Source organism: Lolium perenne, chromosome 3 (assembly GCF_019359855.2).
Source record: "Lolium perenne isolate Kyuss_39 chromosome 3, Kyuss_2.0, whole genome shotgun sequence".
Lineage (NCBI taxonomy): Eukaryota > Viridiplantae > Streptophyta > Magnoliopsida > Poales > Poaceae > Lolium > Lolium perenne.
The window spans coordinates 223,855,884-223,876,815 of record NC_067246.2 but is presented as its reverse complement, the minus strand read 5'-3'; the positions used below and the strand labels follow the sequence as shown (position 1 = coordinate 223,876,815).

Genomic DNA, 20,932 nt, shown 5'->3' with positions numbered 1-20,932 from the left:
GATTTCGGTAATTAAACTCACACATAAATTGCCTAATAATCTAGCACAGAGTTAGTTTTTCTAGCCCTCCAATGAAGATAGTCTCGTGCTCCTCGTTCTCAGGTCTCTGAAAAACACGCTGAAACAGAGGCCATGTAGTATTGATGCTGCGCCACAGAAATAGAACTCGGAGATTCATTGGCGGCGAGGAGAGAAGATCCTCCCGATTGGCAGCATGAGCCGCGCGTTCCCACCCACACAATGTCAAATTGCCGCGCGTGGCGAGAACGCAGAGCCCACGCTCTCTTTCTGCCTCGCCAAGTTGAGCTTTGACACACACCAAACACCTTCGCCCTAATCTAATACCTCACCCAATTAGCTCCAAGTCGTCTTCTCCTTCCCCATTCCCCTCCTCCATGGATGTTGTATATATAAACGCGCGCAACCACAGAACCAACTTCACAACAAACAAAAGGAACAAGAAGATCAAGCAACCACCGAACCGAATACGCAGAGCAGCAGGCAAGCAACCAGCCGCACAGACAAGCACACAAAAGAGCAATGGCGATCGCAGTCAGCGGGCAATGGACGCAGCTTCGCACGCTCGGCTGCGGCGCGTCGGGGGCCGTGGTGTCGCTGGCGGCCGACGGCGCCTCGGGGGAGCTGTTCGCTGTCAAATCCGCCGCCGCTGCGGCCGACGCGGCGATGCTGAGCCGGGAGCAGGGGATCATGTCCGGGCTCTCCTCGCCCGACGTCGTGCGCTGCCTCGGCGGCGCCCAGCGCGACGACGGCTCGTACCACCTCTTCCTCGAGTTCGCCCCTGGTGGCTCGCTCGCCGACGAGGTCGCGAGGAACGGGGGGCGCCTGGAGGAGCACGCCATCCGCGCCTACGCCGCGGACGTCCTGCGCGGGCTCGCGTACATCCACGGCGAGTCAGTCGTGCACGGGGACATCAAGTCAAGGAACATAGTGATCGGCGCCGACGGGCACGCCAAGATCGCGGATTTCGGATGCGCGAGGATGGTAGACTCTGATCGGCCGATCGGGGGCACGCCTGCGTTCATGGCGCCGGAGGTGGCCCGAGGGGATGAGCAGGGGCCAGCTGCCGACGTGTGGGCTCTCGGGTGCACGATCGTCGAGATGGCCACTGGGCGCGCCCCGTGGAGCGACGTCGACAACGTCCTCGCCGCTGTCCACCGGATCGGGTACACGGACGCCGTGCCGGAGGTGCCGGCGTGGCTGTCTCCAGAAGCCAAGAACTTCCTGACCGCGTGCTTCGCCAGAAACACCGGCGAGCGGGCCACGGCGGCTGAGCTCCTGGAGCATCCGTTCCTGGCATTGCAACCCGGCGAGGCCAAGGCCAGGCGGTGGGTGTCGCCCAAGAGCACGCTGGACGCCGCATTCTGGGAATCGGAATCCGACGAGGAAGCCGATGAGGAGGAGGAGATTTCGGTGAACGCGTCCGAGAGGATAAAGTCATTGGCGTGCTCCGTCTCGGCCTTGCCGGACTGGGACTCCAACGAAGGCTGGATCGATGTTCTCGGCGGCGAGCCGTGCGACGAGGCTCGCGATTCGCCAGCGACCAAGGAGTCAGGCAAAGCGATCGGATTCGCGGCGGTGCCAGCTGAAGGCGTAGCTGTCGTCGGTGGCCTTTCGAGTGACGAACAACTGGAAGCTGAGGACCGGCCGCCTTTCGGTGGAGATATCCTAGCCGATGATCGTTCCACTGATCGTCAGAACAAAGTCTGTTCGAGCTCAGACAGAGATGTGCTATCATTTGAGATACCCTGTAATAATCCAATCAATGCAATAGAAAAGTTCAGTTCTCCACATATTTTGCTGTCCCGTTCTTCTGATAGTAATTTCGCCTTCGTTCCTGCCCTGTTCTGGACCCGTACTGACAAGTGTGTTCTTGGTGGCTTTATGCGCGTGTTTGGACAAAACAGCACGCCTTATTTTACACTTCCAACCAATCGGAAAGAAATGTGTTTCTTTACAGCGAGTAGTTTTATGATTACTTTGCGTTATACGTTCAGTCAAAGTTAAATCTTGTTATTTCGATCCTGTATATAATTAGAAACGAATATTAGCATTAATAATACTCCCTCCGGTTCTAAATATAAGCCATATAGTTTCTGACACGGAAATTAAAAAACGTATATTTAGGAAAAATTACACCATGTTTAGCTAGGGTTAACCGTAAGTAATTAAATCTCCCTCCGCTAATAGAGGACTTTGCATAAGATAAGTAAACCTAATTAAATCTTCAAAATATTGTCCATACAAGTAGGGCAACGCAATAAACCTTATATTCTGGATTTTTTCTCAAAAAACTACATGGCTTATATATAGGAACGGAGGGAGTATAACATTAATAACATGGAGTAGTAAAATTCTCATAAAATATATTTTTATATTATATGCATTTGATGTTGTGGATATTAATATTTTTTCTTCTATTTTAGGTTAAACTTTGCAAAATTTAACCTTAACTAAACTCAGGACGCGAACTAATTAAAAACGAAAGAGTACGACATAGCTATGTGGTTATGCCTGCTTTTTGTCACCCTATAAATACTTGATACGCCACCGAAAAATACAACCCCAACTCCCCGAGCAATTGTATGTACCAGTCGAAGGGGGGATTGCGTGTTGAGAACCATTGGTTTTACCCTCGCCTCCTCCGCTCATATGTTGTTCAATCTTCCGTCGGCGACCAAATCAGCCTCCCCCATCTCTAGATCTGGCACCTCCGTTATGCGATTATGCCGAGGCACCGCTCAATCGGGCCTGGGCGCCGCCGTGGCAGTTCCTCTGTGATGTGGAATTCTGGTCGGGTGGCACTCTCCGACGAGGCGTACAAGCGCCATGTTCGCTCGAGGTTGTGAGGAAGTGCGACGCCCGCCGCTATACCAACAGAGTTCGCGAGCCACCGCCGCCCTTCACTTGCGCCGGAAGTTGCAGAGCTTCACGGGGGGGCACATTTTGGTAGCCAGGGTTAGCGACTTTTAGATGATTATTTTAGTATAGGTTAGCGGTAAGTTGCAACACTAAATGCATGAACTGTGATCATCGTTGAAATGTTGAATTTCGCCACGACTGTGTTTTTTTTTTCTTTGAGAAAAAATATACAAGTTGGAATTGAGGTTTCTGGCAGAGGTAATTTTAGACTGAAAAACTCGCACTGTATTTTCAGAGTTATTTGTTTTTGTTGCGAAACTGTATTTTTGGAGTTTTAAAGGTCGGGCATTTGAAGGTGTGCTAGAGGAGACGAATGCAGGGCGACAACGTCACTTGCGACTTGTCCGTGAAACCACGACAGAGGAAAGAAAACCCCGCGAATGACCGTTTCTTTTTTGAGATCACGGCACTTTATTAATCAAACAACAACATTACATAGAGTTCTCCGGATACATTCCGGGGCAAAGTTTCTGACTAAGTAAGAAACAAAATGCTCAGCCGAACGAGCAAGAGTATGTGCCGATTCATTACTATGACGAGAGACATGATTAATCGAAAATGTGGTGAAGCCTGAACCAAGAAACTTGATGTCCTGGCACACCACACCCACGAAGCTGCGATCATGTGCTGGCGACCTGAGCCGCTGGACCAGAGACAGGCAGTCTGAAACAACCATCACCTTGTTGAAACCCTCCTCTCCAGCTAGGGCAACCGCGCGGCGAAGAGCCAGCGCTTCAGCTAGTTCAGGCATCGTGACCTCATTCAGCAGCTGGCTGCATGCAGCCAAGCAGGCACTCTAAGAGGTCGAATCCCCCCTTGTTTGGGTTGCGTGCGTACTTCTATTCCGCTGTCGGAAGTAAAGTTGGGTGCGAGGACCTTTTCTATTTTTGCCAATAAATGATGAGCTACAAAAGGATTCATTTTTTTCGTGCTCCTTTATGGATATTCCCACCACTTAACATCTATGTCACCAGTGTGGTCTCGGATCACGACGCCAATACCCATCCGATGAGAAGGAATGAATAGTCAACATTTATAAGAACCGTACCTTCAGGCGGCGGAGACCATCGAGATGAAGTAGGAATGGTTTCACGCCTATTAGAAGGAGACGGAGAGAAAAGATGTTGCTCTATCATATCAACATAAGCCTTGGATTGTTCCGCAATGCAGTGAGGATATTTCATCAGTTCACCATTACGCACCCCATTGCGAGCAGTCCAAATATGCCAGAAAACCACGGCCAGAACCATGCATTCTTTTTCCGATGATCTTGCAAGAAACTCGTGGAGCCAGGTCTTGGTGCTAGTGAAGAAGCTCCTATGGAGATGAATATTGCATGCAGACTTGATCTCACTCCAGACCTCATTTGCGTGAACACACAAAAGAAATGCATGAGCTGCGGTTTCCTCCCGGTTACAGTAAATGCAACCACTATTAGCTGGAATATGACGCCGGCAGAGCTAAGCACCCGTGGGAAGGCAATCATGCGCAAAGCGCCAAAGATTTATCTTCATTTTCCCCGGTGCCCTAATTGCCCAAAGCTTCTTCCATAATTGGGCATCATTCTCTGTAATGGAGCTTGCACCTCCTCCCTGCATACTGCGATCCAAAAAGAATTTTTCTGATCTTGCCAAGTTGTAAGCAGAACGGACTGTGTAATCTCCAAACTTAGTGTGGGGCCATGACATAAAATCCTCCCAACACGACGGCTGATTGGAATCTGCAACACCTGGTTAGCCACATCCTCTTCAAAAACAGCACGTACCACATCTACGTCCCATGCACCGTGATCATCTTGGAGGAGAAAATCCACGGTCGCGCCTTCAGGAATTGGCGCCAGAAGAGTGAAAGAACCCAAATAAGTGTCTTGTAAGGATTCATTGTTGACACCCAACCGCTGCATCACATCCTCTTTGACTTGATCACCACAACGAAGGCCAAAGAAAATTGAAGATTTCTCCAAGTTAATCCTCTGTCCTGAACCTTCGCAGTAATTAAGCAAGGTCTCCTTTAGTGCCTCAACACTCCTGAAATCACTCCGTGCAAAAAAGATGCTATCATCTGGGAACAAGAGATGGGAAATAGGTGGCCCAGATAGGCCATTTCGAACCCCATGTAGCACCCCCAAATTCTCTTTATGAAGCAGCAGACTAGACAAACCCTCTGCGAATGACCGTTTCGTGTCGCGGCGAAACCAGAGATTCGATTTCGCGTGTGGTTTATCCCGTTACAAAAAACAATTCCAACCCAGGTCGACTCGACTGGAGGCGGATCGCGTCGGCTCCTGGGCCACGAAACAGGCGAGGACGGGGCATCGGCGTCAGCCTTCACCGTCTACCCCAGGCTCCACTACACGTCTACACTTAATTAATGGCGCGGCAAGAACACAGCCTCCATCCAGAGTGGGAATGCCGCGGACCTACGCCTGGTAGCGAAAGGAAGTAAAAAGAAGCCGTACGTGCCGCCCAACCGTCCAGCCAAGGCAGCGCCGCCCAGGGCGAAACCTGTACCGACCAGCGCCGCAGCCGCGTAGGGTTTCTGTACCGACCATCTGTGCCGACGGCGGCCGTTGGCACAGCCTCACTCGCCGTCAGCCCAGTAAATTGGCCGTCGGCACAGCCTGGCCATCGGCACAGAAACCCTAGAGCCGATGGCCGCCGTCGGCACACCTTAGCCGTCGGCACAAACCCAGTCTGTGCCGACGGCACGTAACCTAGCCATCGGCACATGGACAGATGGTGGGGCCACCGACAGCCACCGACAACGGCGTCACCAGGTGGCAAACGGCGTGATGTGGGCCGACGGCCAGGCCATCGGCACAGCTTCCCCGCCCTTTTTCCTTCTTCCCGCCCTTTTCCCCGCCATTCTTCTCGCGCCATTTCTTATGTAGGCCGACGGCCAGGCCGTCGGCACAGCTTCCCGCCAATTTTTCCTCCAACATTCCCGCCATTTTTCCCCGCTCCATCCCTCCCGCCATTCTTCTCGTGCCCATTTTCTCCCGCCAAGTTTTCCCGCCGTTTCAGCCGTCGTCGTCCTATATATATAGCCATATCTTCTCCACACTAACATCACCAGCAACATTTCTCTCCTCATCAACTCTCTCATCCAAAAAACACCACAGAATCCTCTGAGCTCAGCTGCCGTCGAGATGGCTCCTCGTCGCCGTAGCAACACGGGCTTCATCGGCGTTCGCCAGCGGGTTGCGGGCCATTTCGCGTCCGAAATCACCGCCGGTGGTGTGCGTGTGTGGCTCGGCACTTTCTACACGAAGGAGGCTGCTGCCCGCGCATACGACGTTGCGGCTTGGAGGTTTGGCCGGTCGCGCCACGAATTGAACTTCCCGGAGGTCAGGTCCCTGACGGAATCCGAGAGTCTCTCTACTGAGCCGCTACTTCGCTCAGAGGGTGAAGCGCAGCGGTTCAGAGATGGCCAGCGGCGGATTGATACCACCAAGGCGGACGAGCAGTTCATGGCACAGTGGCGCAGAGACCATCCCGGAGACGTCGCGGCCACGCGCGCATTCTGGAAGGAGAAGCAGGCGTACAGGAGAGAGAGGAGGGCGGGAAAGCGGCAGAGGAGGGCCGAATATGACGCGGAGTACGCCAAAGGAGAGGCGTCGACATGGGAGGGAAATGATGAACGGTGGTTGTGGAACCTCTCAAGTACCGCTTCAGAGGACACCCCTAGCGAGGACGAAGATTTCGAGAACTGATTAGTATGTGTGTGTGTCGAGTTCGTGTGTCTAACGGGTCATGTGTCGACCCAGTGTTAAGTGCTTTGTTCGTGTGTGGGTTTAGTTTTTTAAGTGTTTTGGTTTGTGTGTGAGTAGTGTAGTTTTTAAGTGCTTTGCTTCGTGTGTGGGTGTAGTTCTTTAAGTGCTTTGGTTTGTGTGTGGTCTAGTTTTTTAACTGCTTTGGTTTGTGTGTGGGTCTAGTTATTTAAGTGCTTTGTAACGTGTGTGGGTCTCAAGTTCTTAAGTGTATCATTATTGTGTGTCGTCAGAAATCGAGCATCGAAGGGTGGGAATGGTCCCAAAACTCAGGCAGATTATAGACTGTAGGGGTAAAATCCAGGATCTGTATGTGCAAACTCCTGGTACGGCTAAAAGGGAGCCTACTTTATGGTAAAGTAAGCCCAATCTATGGTTACCATGTACATATGTCCTAAACAAACCAAAGCAAATAAAAAAATCCATTGTTACTCCGTCACACGGAGAAAGCTATAGGGGTAGATCTGCGGGGTCCCCGCCCTAGGGTTTCCGAAGATACAGATCAGCGGAGCGTCGGAACCGCTTAAAACTTGCATATGTCCCTAGCATATGTGCACAAGTGTGATGTAGGGTTTGGCTAACCTTGCATGTACCCGGCGTTGACGATTTTCGCAGACATGGGCCAGCACTTGGTGAAAATCCAGGATCTGTATGTGGAAACTCCTGGTACGGCTAAAAGGGAGCCTATTTTATGGTAAAGTAAGCCCAACCTATGGTTTTCCATGTACATTGTGCCGACGGCAAGGTGCCGACGGTTGCCGTCGGCACAGGCGTGGGCCGACGGCGACGCAGGCTGTGCCGACGGCCGCCGGCCGTCGGCCCCTCGGCGGGTTCCCGTAGTGAGTTATTTGGCATTTTGTCTTTAACTCAATCTAATTCATATAAAATCATAAGAAAACATATAAATAAGTTTAAATTATTTAGATTTATTACATAAATTTTTGTCACCTATTAAATGACAAAATACTTGTTGAATCAAATGTAAAATTACCCAAATGTAAAATGATACAAATAGGCTAGGCATTGTTTTCTTCTGAATTTTCGTCATTGTTGTTGTTTGCAACATTGTTACCAACACCATCTCCCAGATCAGCAACCACCCTAGCCTCGACAGATCCCGGGAAGGCTCCGTCCTAGAGAGACGTGCAAGGCCAGGAGGAAGCCGCGGAGTGACGACCTTAGCAACGCCGAGCCCCACGCAGCGACCTCCCTCCCTGTAGCGACATATGAGCGGAAGGGCCGAAATCCCCACCGTCCCCTTCACCGACGTCGTGGCTTCCGACCGGCAGCACCTCCGGGGCCGAAATCCCCACCGTCCCCTTCACTGACGTCATGGCTTCCGACCGGCAGCACCTCCGGGAAGGAGGGGAGGGAGAGCGGAGGGAAACAATGGGGGCGACGCGGCTCGGGTGGGCGGGGGGAGGGGAATGGGGTCGGCGATCTAGTTCTTTAACTTGTATTGCATGGTGCAAACGATAGAATAATGTAAATTTGAATTCACGTATAAAATTAGCCTTTAATTGTTTTTAGAGGCATCTTCCGTTTTTTGAGGCATTATTGAATAATGGCTTAAATCTATTTTTAAAGGCATAATCAACTGTGACGTATTGTACCGTGCCGTCCTTCCGTGATTGTCCGGCCGTCACGTACTACCGGTTTAACGCGACGCGTGTCGAGCAGAAAGCGGCATGAGGCCTGCGGCGAAGTTGGTCCGAAAGCGTGGATCGGCGATTTGCACAAAAATAACCCAAAAGTTAAAGAAAAGCACAGACTGACCCTCCGGCGAAACTATTTCACTAATCTAACCCTTTTGTGTGGCGCCCCTCTCATCGGCGCCACACAAACCAGTGTGGCGCCCCTCCTGCCGGCGCCACTCGCCCAGCCGACGTGGCGCCCTCGACGCTGAGCTGGTCTGCCGATCCGACGTGGTAGCATGTGTGGCGCCCCTCCCAACGGCGCCACACACGCCAACTTATATCAACTTTTGGGTCGAAAATATCCAGGGGCTCCGGACGTCTGGGACTTAGCCGTTTTGGCGAGCCTCTACGTGTGGCGCCGACACCACGGGCGCCACACTAGCATGTGTGGCGCCGATGCCACGGGAGCCACACATCCACTTAAGTGTGGCGCCCGCGCCCGCCCCCAGCCCGACCCAGCCACTTCTCTTCCTTCCTCTCTGTTTCTCCTCCCCAACCGCCGCCGCCGCCCACCTCCCCTTCGCCCCCCCCCCCCACCAAATCGACCAAGGATTCGTCAGATCTATCCGGCCAACTCCTTCCTCCTCCATTCCTCAAGGTATTCCCCTTCGAATTCCTCCGATTCATTCACTAGTGTTGGTGGATTTGGATATGAACCCTAGACATAGAAATTTATGTTGGTGGATTTGGAAATGAACCATTGATATGGAAATTAATGTTGGTGGAATCTACATTGTAGTATATGTGTTTGAACCAAAGATTTGTTGGAACCCTAGATATGAAATTTTACATGTATGTGTTGAAATCCTATGTATGTATGTGTTGAAATGTTGTTTGTGTTTGAACCAAAGATGTTTGAAATGGCTATGTATGTGTTGAAATGGGTGTATGTGTGTGGAGGACCTAGATTTGTGGATGAACCCTAGGCATCAAATTTGTTGAATGTGTATGTGTAGGCATAACTCATATGCTGTTCTATCCCTAGATATGAATGTATATGTATGTATTTGATGTATTTGTGATGGCTTATTTGGATATATTTTCATGTATGTGTTGCTCATAATATGGTGTATTTGTGTAAACATGTAGGTTGGTGTGGCTCCTGGATGAAGAGTACGACAGGGAGCACCGGGCTGTTCATATGACGCAGAGGACAACGGATCTTCACCCTTTGAAGATTCGTTACCATGGCACAGTGGATATACCGTATGACGAGAGGTACACGGAGTTCATCCAGCCTACCGGTCTTATGCCGTTCATATCCCTTGTAAGCCGTGGGGGGCCGAACATGAACCCCTCGGCACTCACCGCCCTTGTCGACCGGTGGAGGCCGGAGACTCACACCTTCCACTTGAGGGCCGGCGAGATGGCCCCTACTCTCCAGGATGTTTCCTTGATCCTTGGACTACCTATTCAGGGTGAGCCACTGTGTATGAACACAGCTTCTGATGGGTGGCGCTAGCAGATGGAGGCGCTTATTGGTAGGGCTCCTGCGGCGCCAGAAAATCCAAAGGAGAGAGCTCCCGTCGGCGCGTCTTTCTCTTGGATCAGGACTAACTTTGGACAATTCCCGGAAGGGGCCAACGAGGACACTCGGAGGACGTACACCCGAGTGTACTTATGGTACATGATTTCGAGGACTCTCTTTCCTGACAGTGGGGGGAAGCTGGCCCATTGGTGTTGGCTGAAGGCGCTTACGGTGTTGGATCGCCGGTGGAGTTGGGGAACAGCGGCACTTGCCTACCTCTACCGGCAGGTGATGATTTGTTCTATGTACTACTTTTTCCTATAGTAGTGTGCTAGACAAAGTACTAACCAAATGTCTTATGTGCGCAGTTGGACGAAGCTTGTCGCAGGACTGGGAGCAGGACTGGGAGCGGCGGTATTGGTGGATGCTTGCTCCTACTTTCCGTATGGAGCTGGGACCGCATATCAGTTGGGCGGCCTAGGCTACTCCAGGAGTCGCATTGGCCTCTGATACGTCTCCGACGTATCGATAATTTCTTGTGTTCCATGCCACATTATTGATGTTATCTACATGTTTTATGCACACTTTATGTCATATTCGTGCATTTTCTGGAACTAACCTATTAACAAGATGCCGAAGTGCCAGTTCCTGTTTTCTGCTGTTTTTGGTTTCAGAAATCCTATTAACGAAATATTCTCGGAATTGGACGAAATCAATGCCCAGGTTCCTATTTTGCCCGGAAGCATCCAGAACACCCGAGAGCCACCAGGGAGGGGGCACAGGCCCACCAAACCTTAGGCCGGCGCGGCCAGGGGGGCCCGCGCCACCCTATGGTGTGGGCACCCCTTCGACCCTCTGGCGCCGCCTCTTCGCCTATTTAAAGCCTCCGTCGCGAAAACCCTGATACGTTCGACGAAACCCACAGAAACCTTCCAGAGCCGCCGCCATCGCGAGGCCAAGATCCGGGGACAGAGTCTCGTTCGCACGCCGCCGGAACGGGGAAGTGCCCCCGGAAGGCTTCTCCATCGACACCGCTGCCATCTCCACCGCCATCTTCATCACCGCTGCTGCTCCCATGAGGAGGGAGTAGTTCTCCATCGAGGCTCGGGGCTGTACCGGTAGCTATGTGGTTCATCTCTCTCCCATGTACTTCAATACAATAATCTCATGAGCTGCCTTACATGATTGAGATTCATATGATGATGCTTGTAATCTAGATGTCGTTATGCTAGTCAAGTGAATTTTACTTATGTGATCTCCGGAGACTCCTTGTCCCACGTGTGTAAAGGTGACAGTGTGTGCACCGTGTGGGTCTCTTAGGCTATATTTCACAGAATACTTATTCACTGTTATGAATGGCATAGTGAAGTGCTTATTTATATCTCTTTATGATTGCAATGTATTTGTATCACAATTTATCTATGTGCTACTCTAGCAATGTTATTAAAGTAGTTTTATTCCTCCTACACGGTGTAATGGTGACAGTGTGTGCATCCGTGTTAGTACTTGGTTTATGCTATGATCATGATCTCTTGTAGATTGCGAAGTTAACTATTGCTATGATCGTATTGATGTGATCTATTCCTCCTACATATGCATGAAGGTGACAGTGTGCATGCTATGTTAGTACTTGGTTTAGTCGAATTGATCTATCTTACACTCTAAGGTTACTTAAATATGAACATTGAATTGTGGAGCTTGTTAACTCCGGCATTGAGGGTTCGTGTAATCCTACGCAATGTGTTCATCATCCAACAAGAGTGTAGAGTATGCATTTATTTATTCTGTTATGTGATCAATGTTGAGAGTGTCCACTAGTGAAAGTCTAATCCCTAGGCCTTGTTCCTAAATACTGCTGCGTTACTACTGCTTGTTTACTGTTTCACTGTGTTACTACTGCTGCAATACTACCACCATCAACTACACGCCAGCAAGCTATTTTCTGGCACCGTTGCTACTGCTCATATATATTCATACCACTTGTATTTCACTATCTCTTCGCCGAACTAGTGCACCTATTTGGTGTGTTGGGGACACAAGAGACTTCTTGTTTTGTGGTTGCAGGGTTGCATGAGAGGGATATCTTTGACCTCTTCCTCCCTGAGTTCGATAAACCTTGGGTGATCCACTTAAGGGAAAACTTGCTGCTATTCTACAAACCTCTGCTCTTGGAGGCCCAACACTGTCTACAGGAAAAGGAGGGGGAAGTAGACATCAAGCTATTTTCTGGCGCCGTTGCCGGGGAGGAAAGGTAAAAGGTACTCACACTCCGGATCCCGGCTACTAAGCTATTTTCCGGCGCCGTAAGTACTCAAAGCTATTTCCTTTAGATCCTGCAATTGCAACTTTTTGTTTCTTGTTTACACTAGTAAGGCATAATGGACAACAATGAGCTTTTTACTCTATTTCCTGATTTAAGACATGGATGGTTTGATCCGAAAATTAAAAAACCCATGGAACATATTAGTATGAACACTTTGAACACCATTGTTGCTAATGATATGGAAAATTCTAAGCTTGGGGAAGCTGGTTTTGATGAGCATGATCTTTTTAGTCCCCCAAGCATTGAGGAGAAAATTTACTTTGATGATACTTTGCCTCCTATTTATGATGATTATAATGATATTGGTCTTTTAGTGCCGCCTACTATGGAGAGTAATTTTTATGATGATAATACTATGCCTCCTACACTTGATGAGAATAATAATGATAGCTACTTTGTTGAATTTGCTCCTACTACAGTTAATAAGAATAACTATGCTTATGTTGGGAGTAGTAATAATTTTATGCATGAGACTCATGATAAGAATGCTTTATGTGATAGTTATATTGTTGAGTTTGCTCATGATGCTACTGGATATTATTATGAGAGAGGAAAATATGGTTGTAGAAATTTTCATGTTACTAAAACACCTCCCTATGTGCTGAAATTTTTCAAGCTACACTTGTTTTATCTTTCTATGCTTGTTGCATTATGCTTCATGAATTTGTTTATTTACAAGATTCCTATGCATAGGAAGCATGTTAGGCTTAAATTTATTTTGAACTTGCTTCTTGATGCTCTCTTTTGCTTCAACTACTATTTCTTGCGAGTGCATCATTAAAACTGCTGAGCCCATCTTAATGGCTATAAAGAAAAGAACTTCTTGTGAGATAACCCATGTGTTATTTTGCTACAGTACTTTGTTTTATATTTGTGTCTTGGAAGTTGTTTACTACTGTAGCAACCTCTCCTTATCTTAGTTTTGTGTTTTGTTGTGCCAAGTGAAGCCTCTAATCGAAGGTTGATGCTAGATTTGGATTTCTGCGCAGAAACAGATTTCTATCTGTCACGAATCTGGGCTGTTTTCTCTGTAGAAAAATCAGAAAAATATGCCAATTTGCGTGCGTGTTCCTCAGATACGTACGCAACTTTCATTAGTTTTGAGTTTTCTGATCTGAGCAACGGAAGTATTTATTAAAAATTCGTCTTTACGGACTGTTCTGTTTTAACAGATTCTGCCTTTTATTTCGCATTGCTTCTTTCGCTGTGTTGGGTGGATTTCTTTGTTCCATTACCTTCCAGTAGCTTTGAGCAATGTCCAGAAGTGTTAAGAATGATTGTGTCACCTCTGAACATGTGAGTTTTTGATTATGTACTAACCCCTCTAATGAAGTTTATGAGAAGTTTGGTGTGAAGGAAGTTTTCAAAGGTCAAGAGAGGAGGATGATATACTATGATCAAGAAGAGTGAAAGCTCTAAGCTTGGGGATGCCCCGGTGGTTCACCCCTGCATATATCAAGAAGACTCAAGCATCTAAGATTGGGGATGCCCAAGGCATCCCCTTCTTCATCGACAAATTATCAGGTTCCTTCTCTTGAAACTATATTTTTATTCGGTCACATCTTATGTGCTTTACTTGGAGCGTCTGTATGCTTTTATTTTTGTTTGTGTTTGAATAAATTGGATTACATCATGCTTGTGTGGGAGAGAGACACGCTCCGCTGTTGCATATGGACAAATATGTCCTTAGGCTTTACTCATAGTATTCATGGCGAAGTTTCTTCTTCGTTAAATTGTTATATGGTTGGAATTGGAAAATGATACATGTAGTAATTGCTATAAATGTCTTGGGTAATGTGATACTTGGCAATTGTTGTGCTCATGTTTAAGCTCTTGCATCATATACTTTGCACCCATTAATGAAGAAATACATAGAGCATGCTAAAATTTGGTTTGCATAATTGGTCTCTCTAAGGTCTAGATAATTTCTAGTAAAGAGTTTGAACAACAAGGAAGACGGTGTAGAGTCTTATAATGTTTACAATATGTCTTTTATGTGAGTTTTGCTGCACCGCTTCATCCTTGTGTTTGTTTCAAATAACCTTGCTAGCCTAAACCTTGTATCGAGAGAGAATACTTCTCATGCATCCAAAATCCTTGAGCCAACCACTATGCCATTTGTGTCCACCATACCTACCTACTACATGGTATTTTCCGCCATTCCAAAGTAAATTGCTTGAGTGCTACCTTTAAAATTCCATCATTCACCTTTGCAATATATAGCTCATGGGACAAATAGCTTAAAAACTATTGTGGTATTGAATATGTACTTATACACTTTATCTCTTATTAAGTTGCTTGTTGTGCGATAACCATGTTCACTGGGGACGCCATCAACTACTCTTTGTTGAATTTCATGTGAGTTGCTATGCATGTTCGTCTTGTCTGAAGTAAGAGAGATCTACCACCTTATGGTTAAGCATGCATATTGTTAGAGAAGAACATTGGGCCGCTAACTAAAGCCATGATCCATGGTGGAAGTTTCAGTTTTGGACATATATCCTCAATCTCATATGAGAAAATTATTAATTGTTGTTACATGCTTATGCATAAAAGAGGAGTCCATTATCTGTTGTCTATGTTATCCCGGTATGGATGTCTAAGTTGAGAATAATCAATAGCGAGAAATCCAATGCGAGCTTTCTCCTTAGACCTTTGTACAAGCGGCATAGAGGTACCCCTTTGTGACACTTGGTTAAAACATGTGCATTGCGATGATCCGGTAGTCCAAGCTAATTAGGACAAGGTGCGGGCACTATTAGTACACTATGCATGAGGCTTGCAACTTGTAAGATATAATTTACATGATGCATATGCTTTATTACTACCGTTGACAAAATTGTTTCATGTTTTCAAAATCAAAGCTCTAGCACAAATATAGCAATCGATGCTTTTCCTCTATGGAGGACCATTCTTTTACTTTCAATGTTGAGTCAGTTCACCTATTTCTCTCCACCTCAAGAAGCAAACACTTGTGTGAACTGTGCATTGATTCCTACATATTTGCTTATTGCACTTATTATATTACTCTATGTTGACAATATCCATGAGATATACATGTTACAAGTTGAAAGCAACCGCTGAAACTTAATCTTTCTTTGTGTTGCTTCAATACCTTTACTTTGAATTATTGCTTTATGAGTTAACTCTTATGCAAGACTTATTGATGCTTGTCTTGAAGTGCTATTCATGAAAAGTCTTTGCTATATGATTCACTTGTTTACTCATGTCATATACATTGTTTTGATCGCTGCATTCACTACATATGCTTTACAAATAGTATGATCAAGGTTATGATGGCATGTCACTCCAGAAATTATCTTTGTTATCGTTTTACCTGCTCGGGACGAGCAGAACTAAGCTTGGGGATGCTGATACGTCTCCGACGTATCGATAATTTCTTGTGTTCCATGCCACATTATTGATGTTATCTACATGTTTTATGCACACTTTATGTCATATTCGTGCATTTTCTGGAACTAACCTATTAACAAGATGCCGAAGTGCCGCTCTGTTTTCTCTGTTTTTGGTTTCGTAAATCCTAGTAACGAAATATTCTCGGAATTGGACGAAATCAACGCCCAGGTTCCTATTTTGCCCGGAAGCATCCAGAACACCCGAGAGCCACCAGGGAGGGGGCACAGGCCCACCAAACCCTAGGCCGGCGCGGCCAGGGGGGCCCGCGCCACCCTATGGTGTGGGCACCCCTTCGACCCTCTGGCGCCGCCTCTTCGCCTATTTAAAGCCTCCGTCGCGAAAACCCTGATACGTTCGACGAAACCCACAGAAACCTTCCAGAGCCGCCGCCATCGCGAGGCCAAGATCTGGGGGACAGGAGTCTCTGTTCCGGCACGCCGCCGGAACGGGGAAGTGCCCCCGGAAGGCTTCTCCATCGACACCGCTGCCATCTCCACCGCCATCTTCATCACCGCTGCTGCTCCCATGAGGAGGGAGTAGTTCTCCATCGAGGCTCGGGGCTGTACCGGTAGCTATGTGGTTCATCTCTCTCCCATGTACTTCAATACAATAATCTCATGAGCTGCCTTATATGATTGAGATTCGTATGATGATGCTTGTAATCTAGATGTCGTTATGCTAGTCAAGTGAATTTTACTTATGTGATCTCCGGAGACTCCTTGTCCCACGTGTGTAAAGGTGACAGTGTGTGCACCGTGTGGGTCTCTTAGGCTATATTTCACAGAATACTTATTCACTGTTATGAATGGCATAGTGAAGTGCTTATTTATATCTCTTTATGATTGCAATGTATTTGTATCACAATTTATCTATGTGCTACTCTAGCAATGTTATTAAAGTAGTTTTATTCCTCCTACACGGTGTAATGGTGACAGTGTGTGCATCCGTGTTAGTACTTGGTTTATGCTATGATCATGATCTCTTGTAGATTGCGAAGTTAACTATTGCTATGATCGTATTGATGTGATCTATTCCTCCTACATATGCATGAAGGTGACAGTGTGCATGCTATGTTAGTACTTGGTTTAGTCGAATTGATCTATCTTACACTCTAAGGTTACTTAAATATGAACATTGAATTGTGGAGCTTGTTAACTCCGGCATTGAGGGTTCGTGTAATCCTACGCAATGTGTTCATCATCCAACAAGAGTGTAGAGTATGCATTTATCTATTCTGTTATGTGATCAATGTTGAGAGTGTCCACTAGTGAAAGTCTAATCCCTAGGCCTTGTTCCTAAATACTGCTGCGTTACTACTGCTTGTTTACTGTTTCACTGTGTTACTACTGCTGCAATATTACCACCATCAACTACACGCCAGCAAGCTATTTTCTGGCACCGTTGCTACTGCTCATATATATTCATACCACCTGTATTTCACTATCTCTTCGCCGAACTAGTGCACCTATTTGGTGTGTTGGGGACACAAGAGACTTCTTGCTTTGTGGTTGCAGGGTTGCATGAGAGGGATATCTTTGACCTCTTCCTCCCTGAGTTCGATAAACCTTGGGTGATCCACTTAAGGGAAAACTTGCTGCTGTTCTACAAACCTCTGCTCTTGGAGGCCCAACACTGTCTAGAGGAAAAGGAGGGGGAAGTAGACATCAGCCTCATTACCCGAACAACCCTGATCGGGAGCCGACTTGGGCATACCTTTGGGACAATGTCTCGGAGATGACGAGCGATCCAAAGATCATGTACAGCCAGTACACTGCGGAGTTGGACACTCTTACCGTTGAGCAGGTAACCGATCACTCTTTTGCAATCCTAGTTTTCATTGATTCTACTTGCATGTTGTAAATTCTGAAATATTTGTATGCTGCAGGTGGAATGGGAGCCATATGGTACCTACTACCGTATTGGCACTGGGATGCCTGACCTCAACCATAAGTGCACGGAGGAGGCGCGGTTCTGGCGTATGCGCTGCCCACTCATATGCATGTGGCTTGTTGAACACCACCAGCCGCAAAGAGTGATGAGACAGTTTGGACTGTATCAGGAGTGCCCACCAGTGTGGCAAGACACGGACAAGGCGCTTCATAGGTAAACTTCTGGAATCATGCGATGGAAGATTCTTGATAGAAGAGGTACCAACTAACTTCTTGATTCTTGCAGGCTTGATAGGCAGCGGCAGAGGAAGATCACAAATTGGCCAGTCCATCATAGCGGCCACGTCGCAGCGTTCCAACACTGTTTGGAAGCGGCACGGAATGCTGGCCCTGAGGAGATTGTGCCTCACGACTTGGCCGCTTTCAACAACTACCTCGAGTGGTTCCATGAGAACACGCATATCGAGTTAGTGAAGCACGCGTATGCTGAGGACATCTTGGACGACCCCATCGAGTTCGATGAGGTTGCGCAAAGCCAGCACGACACCTTTGCTCGCAGAGGGAGATCGACTTCTATTGCTTCGGAGCTGAACTTCGTGGTAATGGACTCTCTCACTAACTAGTACATCATCTAGATTGCCATGTGCTCGCTTCAATTGTGTATGCTATGTTTGTCACAGCGGGAGGAGATCCAAAAAACAGCTCACGAGTGCGAGATTATGTGGGAGCAGAGCGGGAGAGATGAAAAGCCTGTCGGACCGTTGCGGAATTTCATTAAGGTATGATCACCAACTTTGAATGTACGCTATTATGTTGTGGTGGCTTTGTAACCATGAGTTCCATGACGCAGAACACTGCACGAAAGATGCGGCGGTTAGCCAGCTTGCTAGGTTGCCGCGAAGGCGAAATTCCTACATCCTCCTCTTCTGAAGAGCGGGAGGTATGGACTATTTTGTTGCTATCAAACATGTTCTTACTAATTTCAACTTTTGTAATCTCATGTAATATTTGTTTGTGAAGATTCCTGACGACGAGGAAATTCTGAGTCAAAGCATACCTCCAAAGCATACCTCCAAGCAAGCCCCACAGTCTGCTTATCAGTTCAAGCCAAGGGGCAATGCTCCAAACCGGTACACTCCGGAAGATTATGTCAACCGAGGAAAAAAGGTTGTCATTGAGGAGGATGAGGCGCCGCCGCGAAGATCATCTTTGAGGAGGATGAGGAACGACGAGCTCTTATCTTCAGAGGAGGAGGAGCAGGAGGAGCAGCAGGAGCAGGAGGAGCAGCAGCAACAAGAGCCACGGCAGCGGACGAAGAGGATGGCCGTCCGGAAGCAGCCCGTGAGGACGACACGTCGAGGACGACACTTGGATGTGCTCCATGTTGTTGTGAACTATATCTTCATAAGTATCGAGTTGTGAACCCTATGTCATTTCGAACCATGTCTGTAATGCTACTTGTTGTTTGAATCTACTTGCTACGATGTGAGCTATGAAGTGTTATATGTGTATGTTCTGAAATTGCTACTTATTGTGTCCAATGTTGTACTCAAAATAGTTGGAGTTTGGTAGGATTTTTCAGGTTTTTAACACAAGTCAATGTGTGGCGCCCTACACAGTGGCGCCACACTGCCTTGTGTGGCGCCCACGGCATCGGCGCCACACATGCCAACCTATATCAACTATTGGGTCGAAAACATCCAGGGGCTCCGGACGATAAGTCCTTAGCCGTTTTGGCGAGGTTCTTTGTGTGGCGCCCGCGGCATCGGCGCCACACATGCTAGTATGGCGCCCGTTGCGTCGGCGCCACACATAGAGCCTCGCAAAACGGCTAAGTCCCAGATGAATTGTCTCACAGTATGGTTTGGGCAATTACAAGTGCATGTGTGGCGCCGTTGGGAGGGGCGCCACACATGCTGCCACGTCGGATCGGCAGACCAGCTCAGCGTCGAGGACGCCACGTCGGCTGGGCGAGTGGCGCCGGCAGGAGGGGCGTCACACTGGTTTGTGTGGCGCCGATGAGAGGGGCGCCACATAAAAGGGTTAGATTGGTGAAATAATTTCGCCGAAGGGCTGTGCTTTTTTTTTTTTAACTTTTGGGTTATTTTTGTGCAAATCGCCGCGTGGATCGAGCAAGCCGTCCACGAAACCATGTCGATCTTGTGATTGGGCCACAGCGGATAAGGACCAGGGAAGAAGACACGAGACCATCCCCTGTGGAATCCTCGCGGGAACGGCATTTGTCTTTTTTTGGGTTTCGACTTTCGAGTGCCCACCGACTCGTACGTGCAGCGGAAGAGCCTGCTAGTAGCTTTCGCTTCGCCTCTCTTTTAGCTCCCACTGCCACTTCATGGCTCCATGCTCTCCGATCCGTAGCTTTCACGTCGACCTCGGGACGGGTTCTAGAGAGGTCTAGAACGTTCTAGCCACGCAGATCCGTAGATGGGTCTTCCTAGTTCTACTGACGCCCAGAACATTTTAGCTCCTGCAGATGGATGCCACGAAGAATGTTCTAGTGCCAGAGTTATGGTAATGGTTGCCAAGTGGCATGTTGTTATCTCCATTGACAGTTTGACACTGAGGTTCGATATATCTCTATCCAAGAAAAATTAGGTGAACGGAGAGGAATACTCTGCATCGTTGTGGCAACTCAGCATCCCAGCTTACTTTGGCGGCACCAAACAACAACAGGTGGCGCCCCCAGCGATTTGGACCAGCTGCCTCAAAACGTCTGGATATATAGTCCATCCAGCTACGTACTGAGCGTGCCTACTAAACTCGGACAGAAACTCAGCAGAGCTGGCGAGCCCAAGGTCAACACGCCGCCAGCAGCGCCTCCTCGATCGTCTAGCGCCCCGCCGTATTGTTGTCGACGACTGGCCTATATGCATGCTCTAGTATAAATTCGGTGTTATTATCCTAGTCCAACAGTATCAACACCACTTTGCTTGCTCGTGGGGCGTACTATGCTCTCCATCGCTTCTTTTCTTAAAAGGTTATGATGAAACCCTAATTATATGAGGCACCGCGAGTACAACGTCATCCGCTGCGACGCCACGACGTGTCGCGCTCCTCCACCAAGAACAAAACGCCAGCGCGTATCCCATTTCCCCACGCGAGAACAATACTCCATGAAAGAAAGAAAAGAGAACGCTGTGCTCCTGACACTTGTCGAGGAGACAACTGCGACAGGTAATGTGAGATCCGGGGTGGAGCGCCTACCAACAATGCCAACTCGCTACGAGAACTGCTCTGCAGCAAGTGAGAATTCGTTATCTCGAAAATGAGTACGGAATGATTAGATCGATGCGAGGGGGGTCGTCACTTCCCTGGAATATATCACTGACCTGAGGTGATGTGATGCTTATCACTGACCAAGGCGTGATTACAGGCTCGCTGCAGTTTTCTTCCTCTGATATTAGCATGTCA

The 20,932-nt window shown here is 48.0% G+C and overlaps 1 protein-coding gene across 1 annotated transcript; it reads left to right on the top strand.

The window, feature by feature from the left end:
* Positions 1 to 339: 339 nt before the first annotated feature.
* Positions 340 to 18,942, top strand: LOC127338549 (uncharacterized). Its single transcript, XM_051364614.2, has 5 exons — positions 340 to 1,964; positions 17,790 to 18,102; positions 18,184 to 18,282; positions 18,354 to 18,443; positions 18,524 to 18,942. The coding sequence occupies exons 1-5, from the start codon at positions 541 to 543 to the stop codon at positions 18,923 to 18,925; spliced, it is 2,328 nt and encodes a 775-aa protein (XP_051220574.2). The 5' UTR covers positions 340 to 540; the 3' UTR covers positions 18,926 to 18,942.
* The last annotated feature ends 1,990 nt before the right edge of the window (positions 18,943 to 20,932 follow it).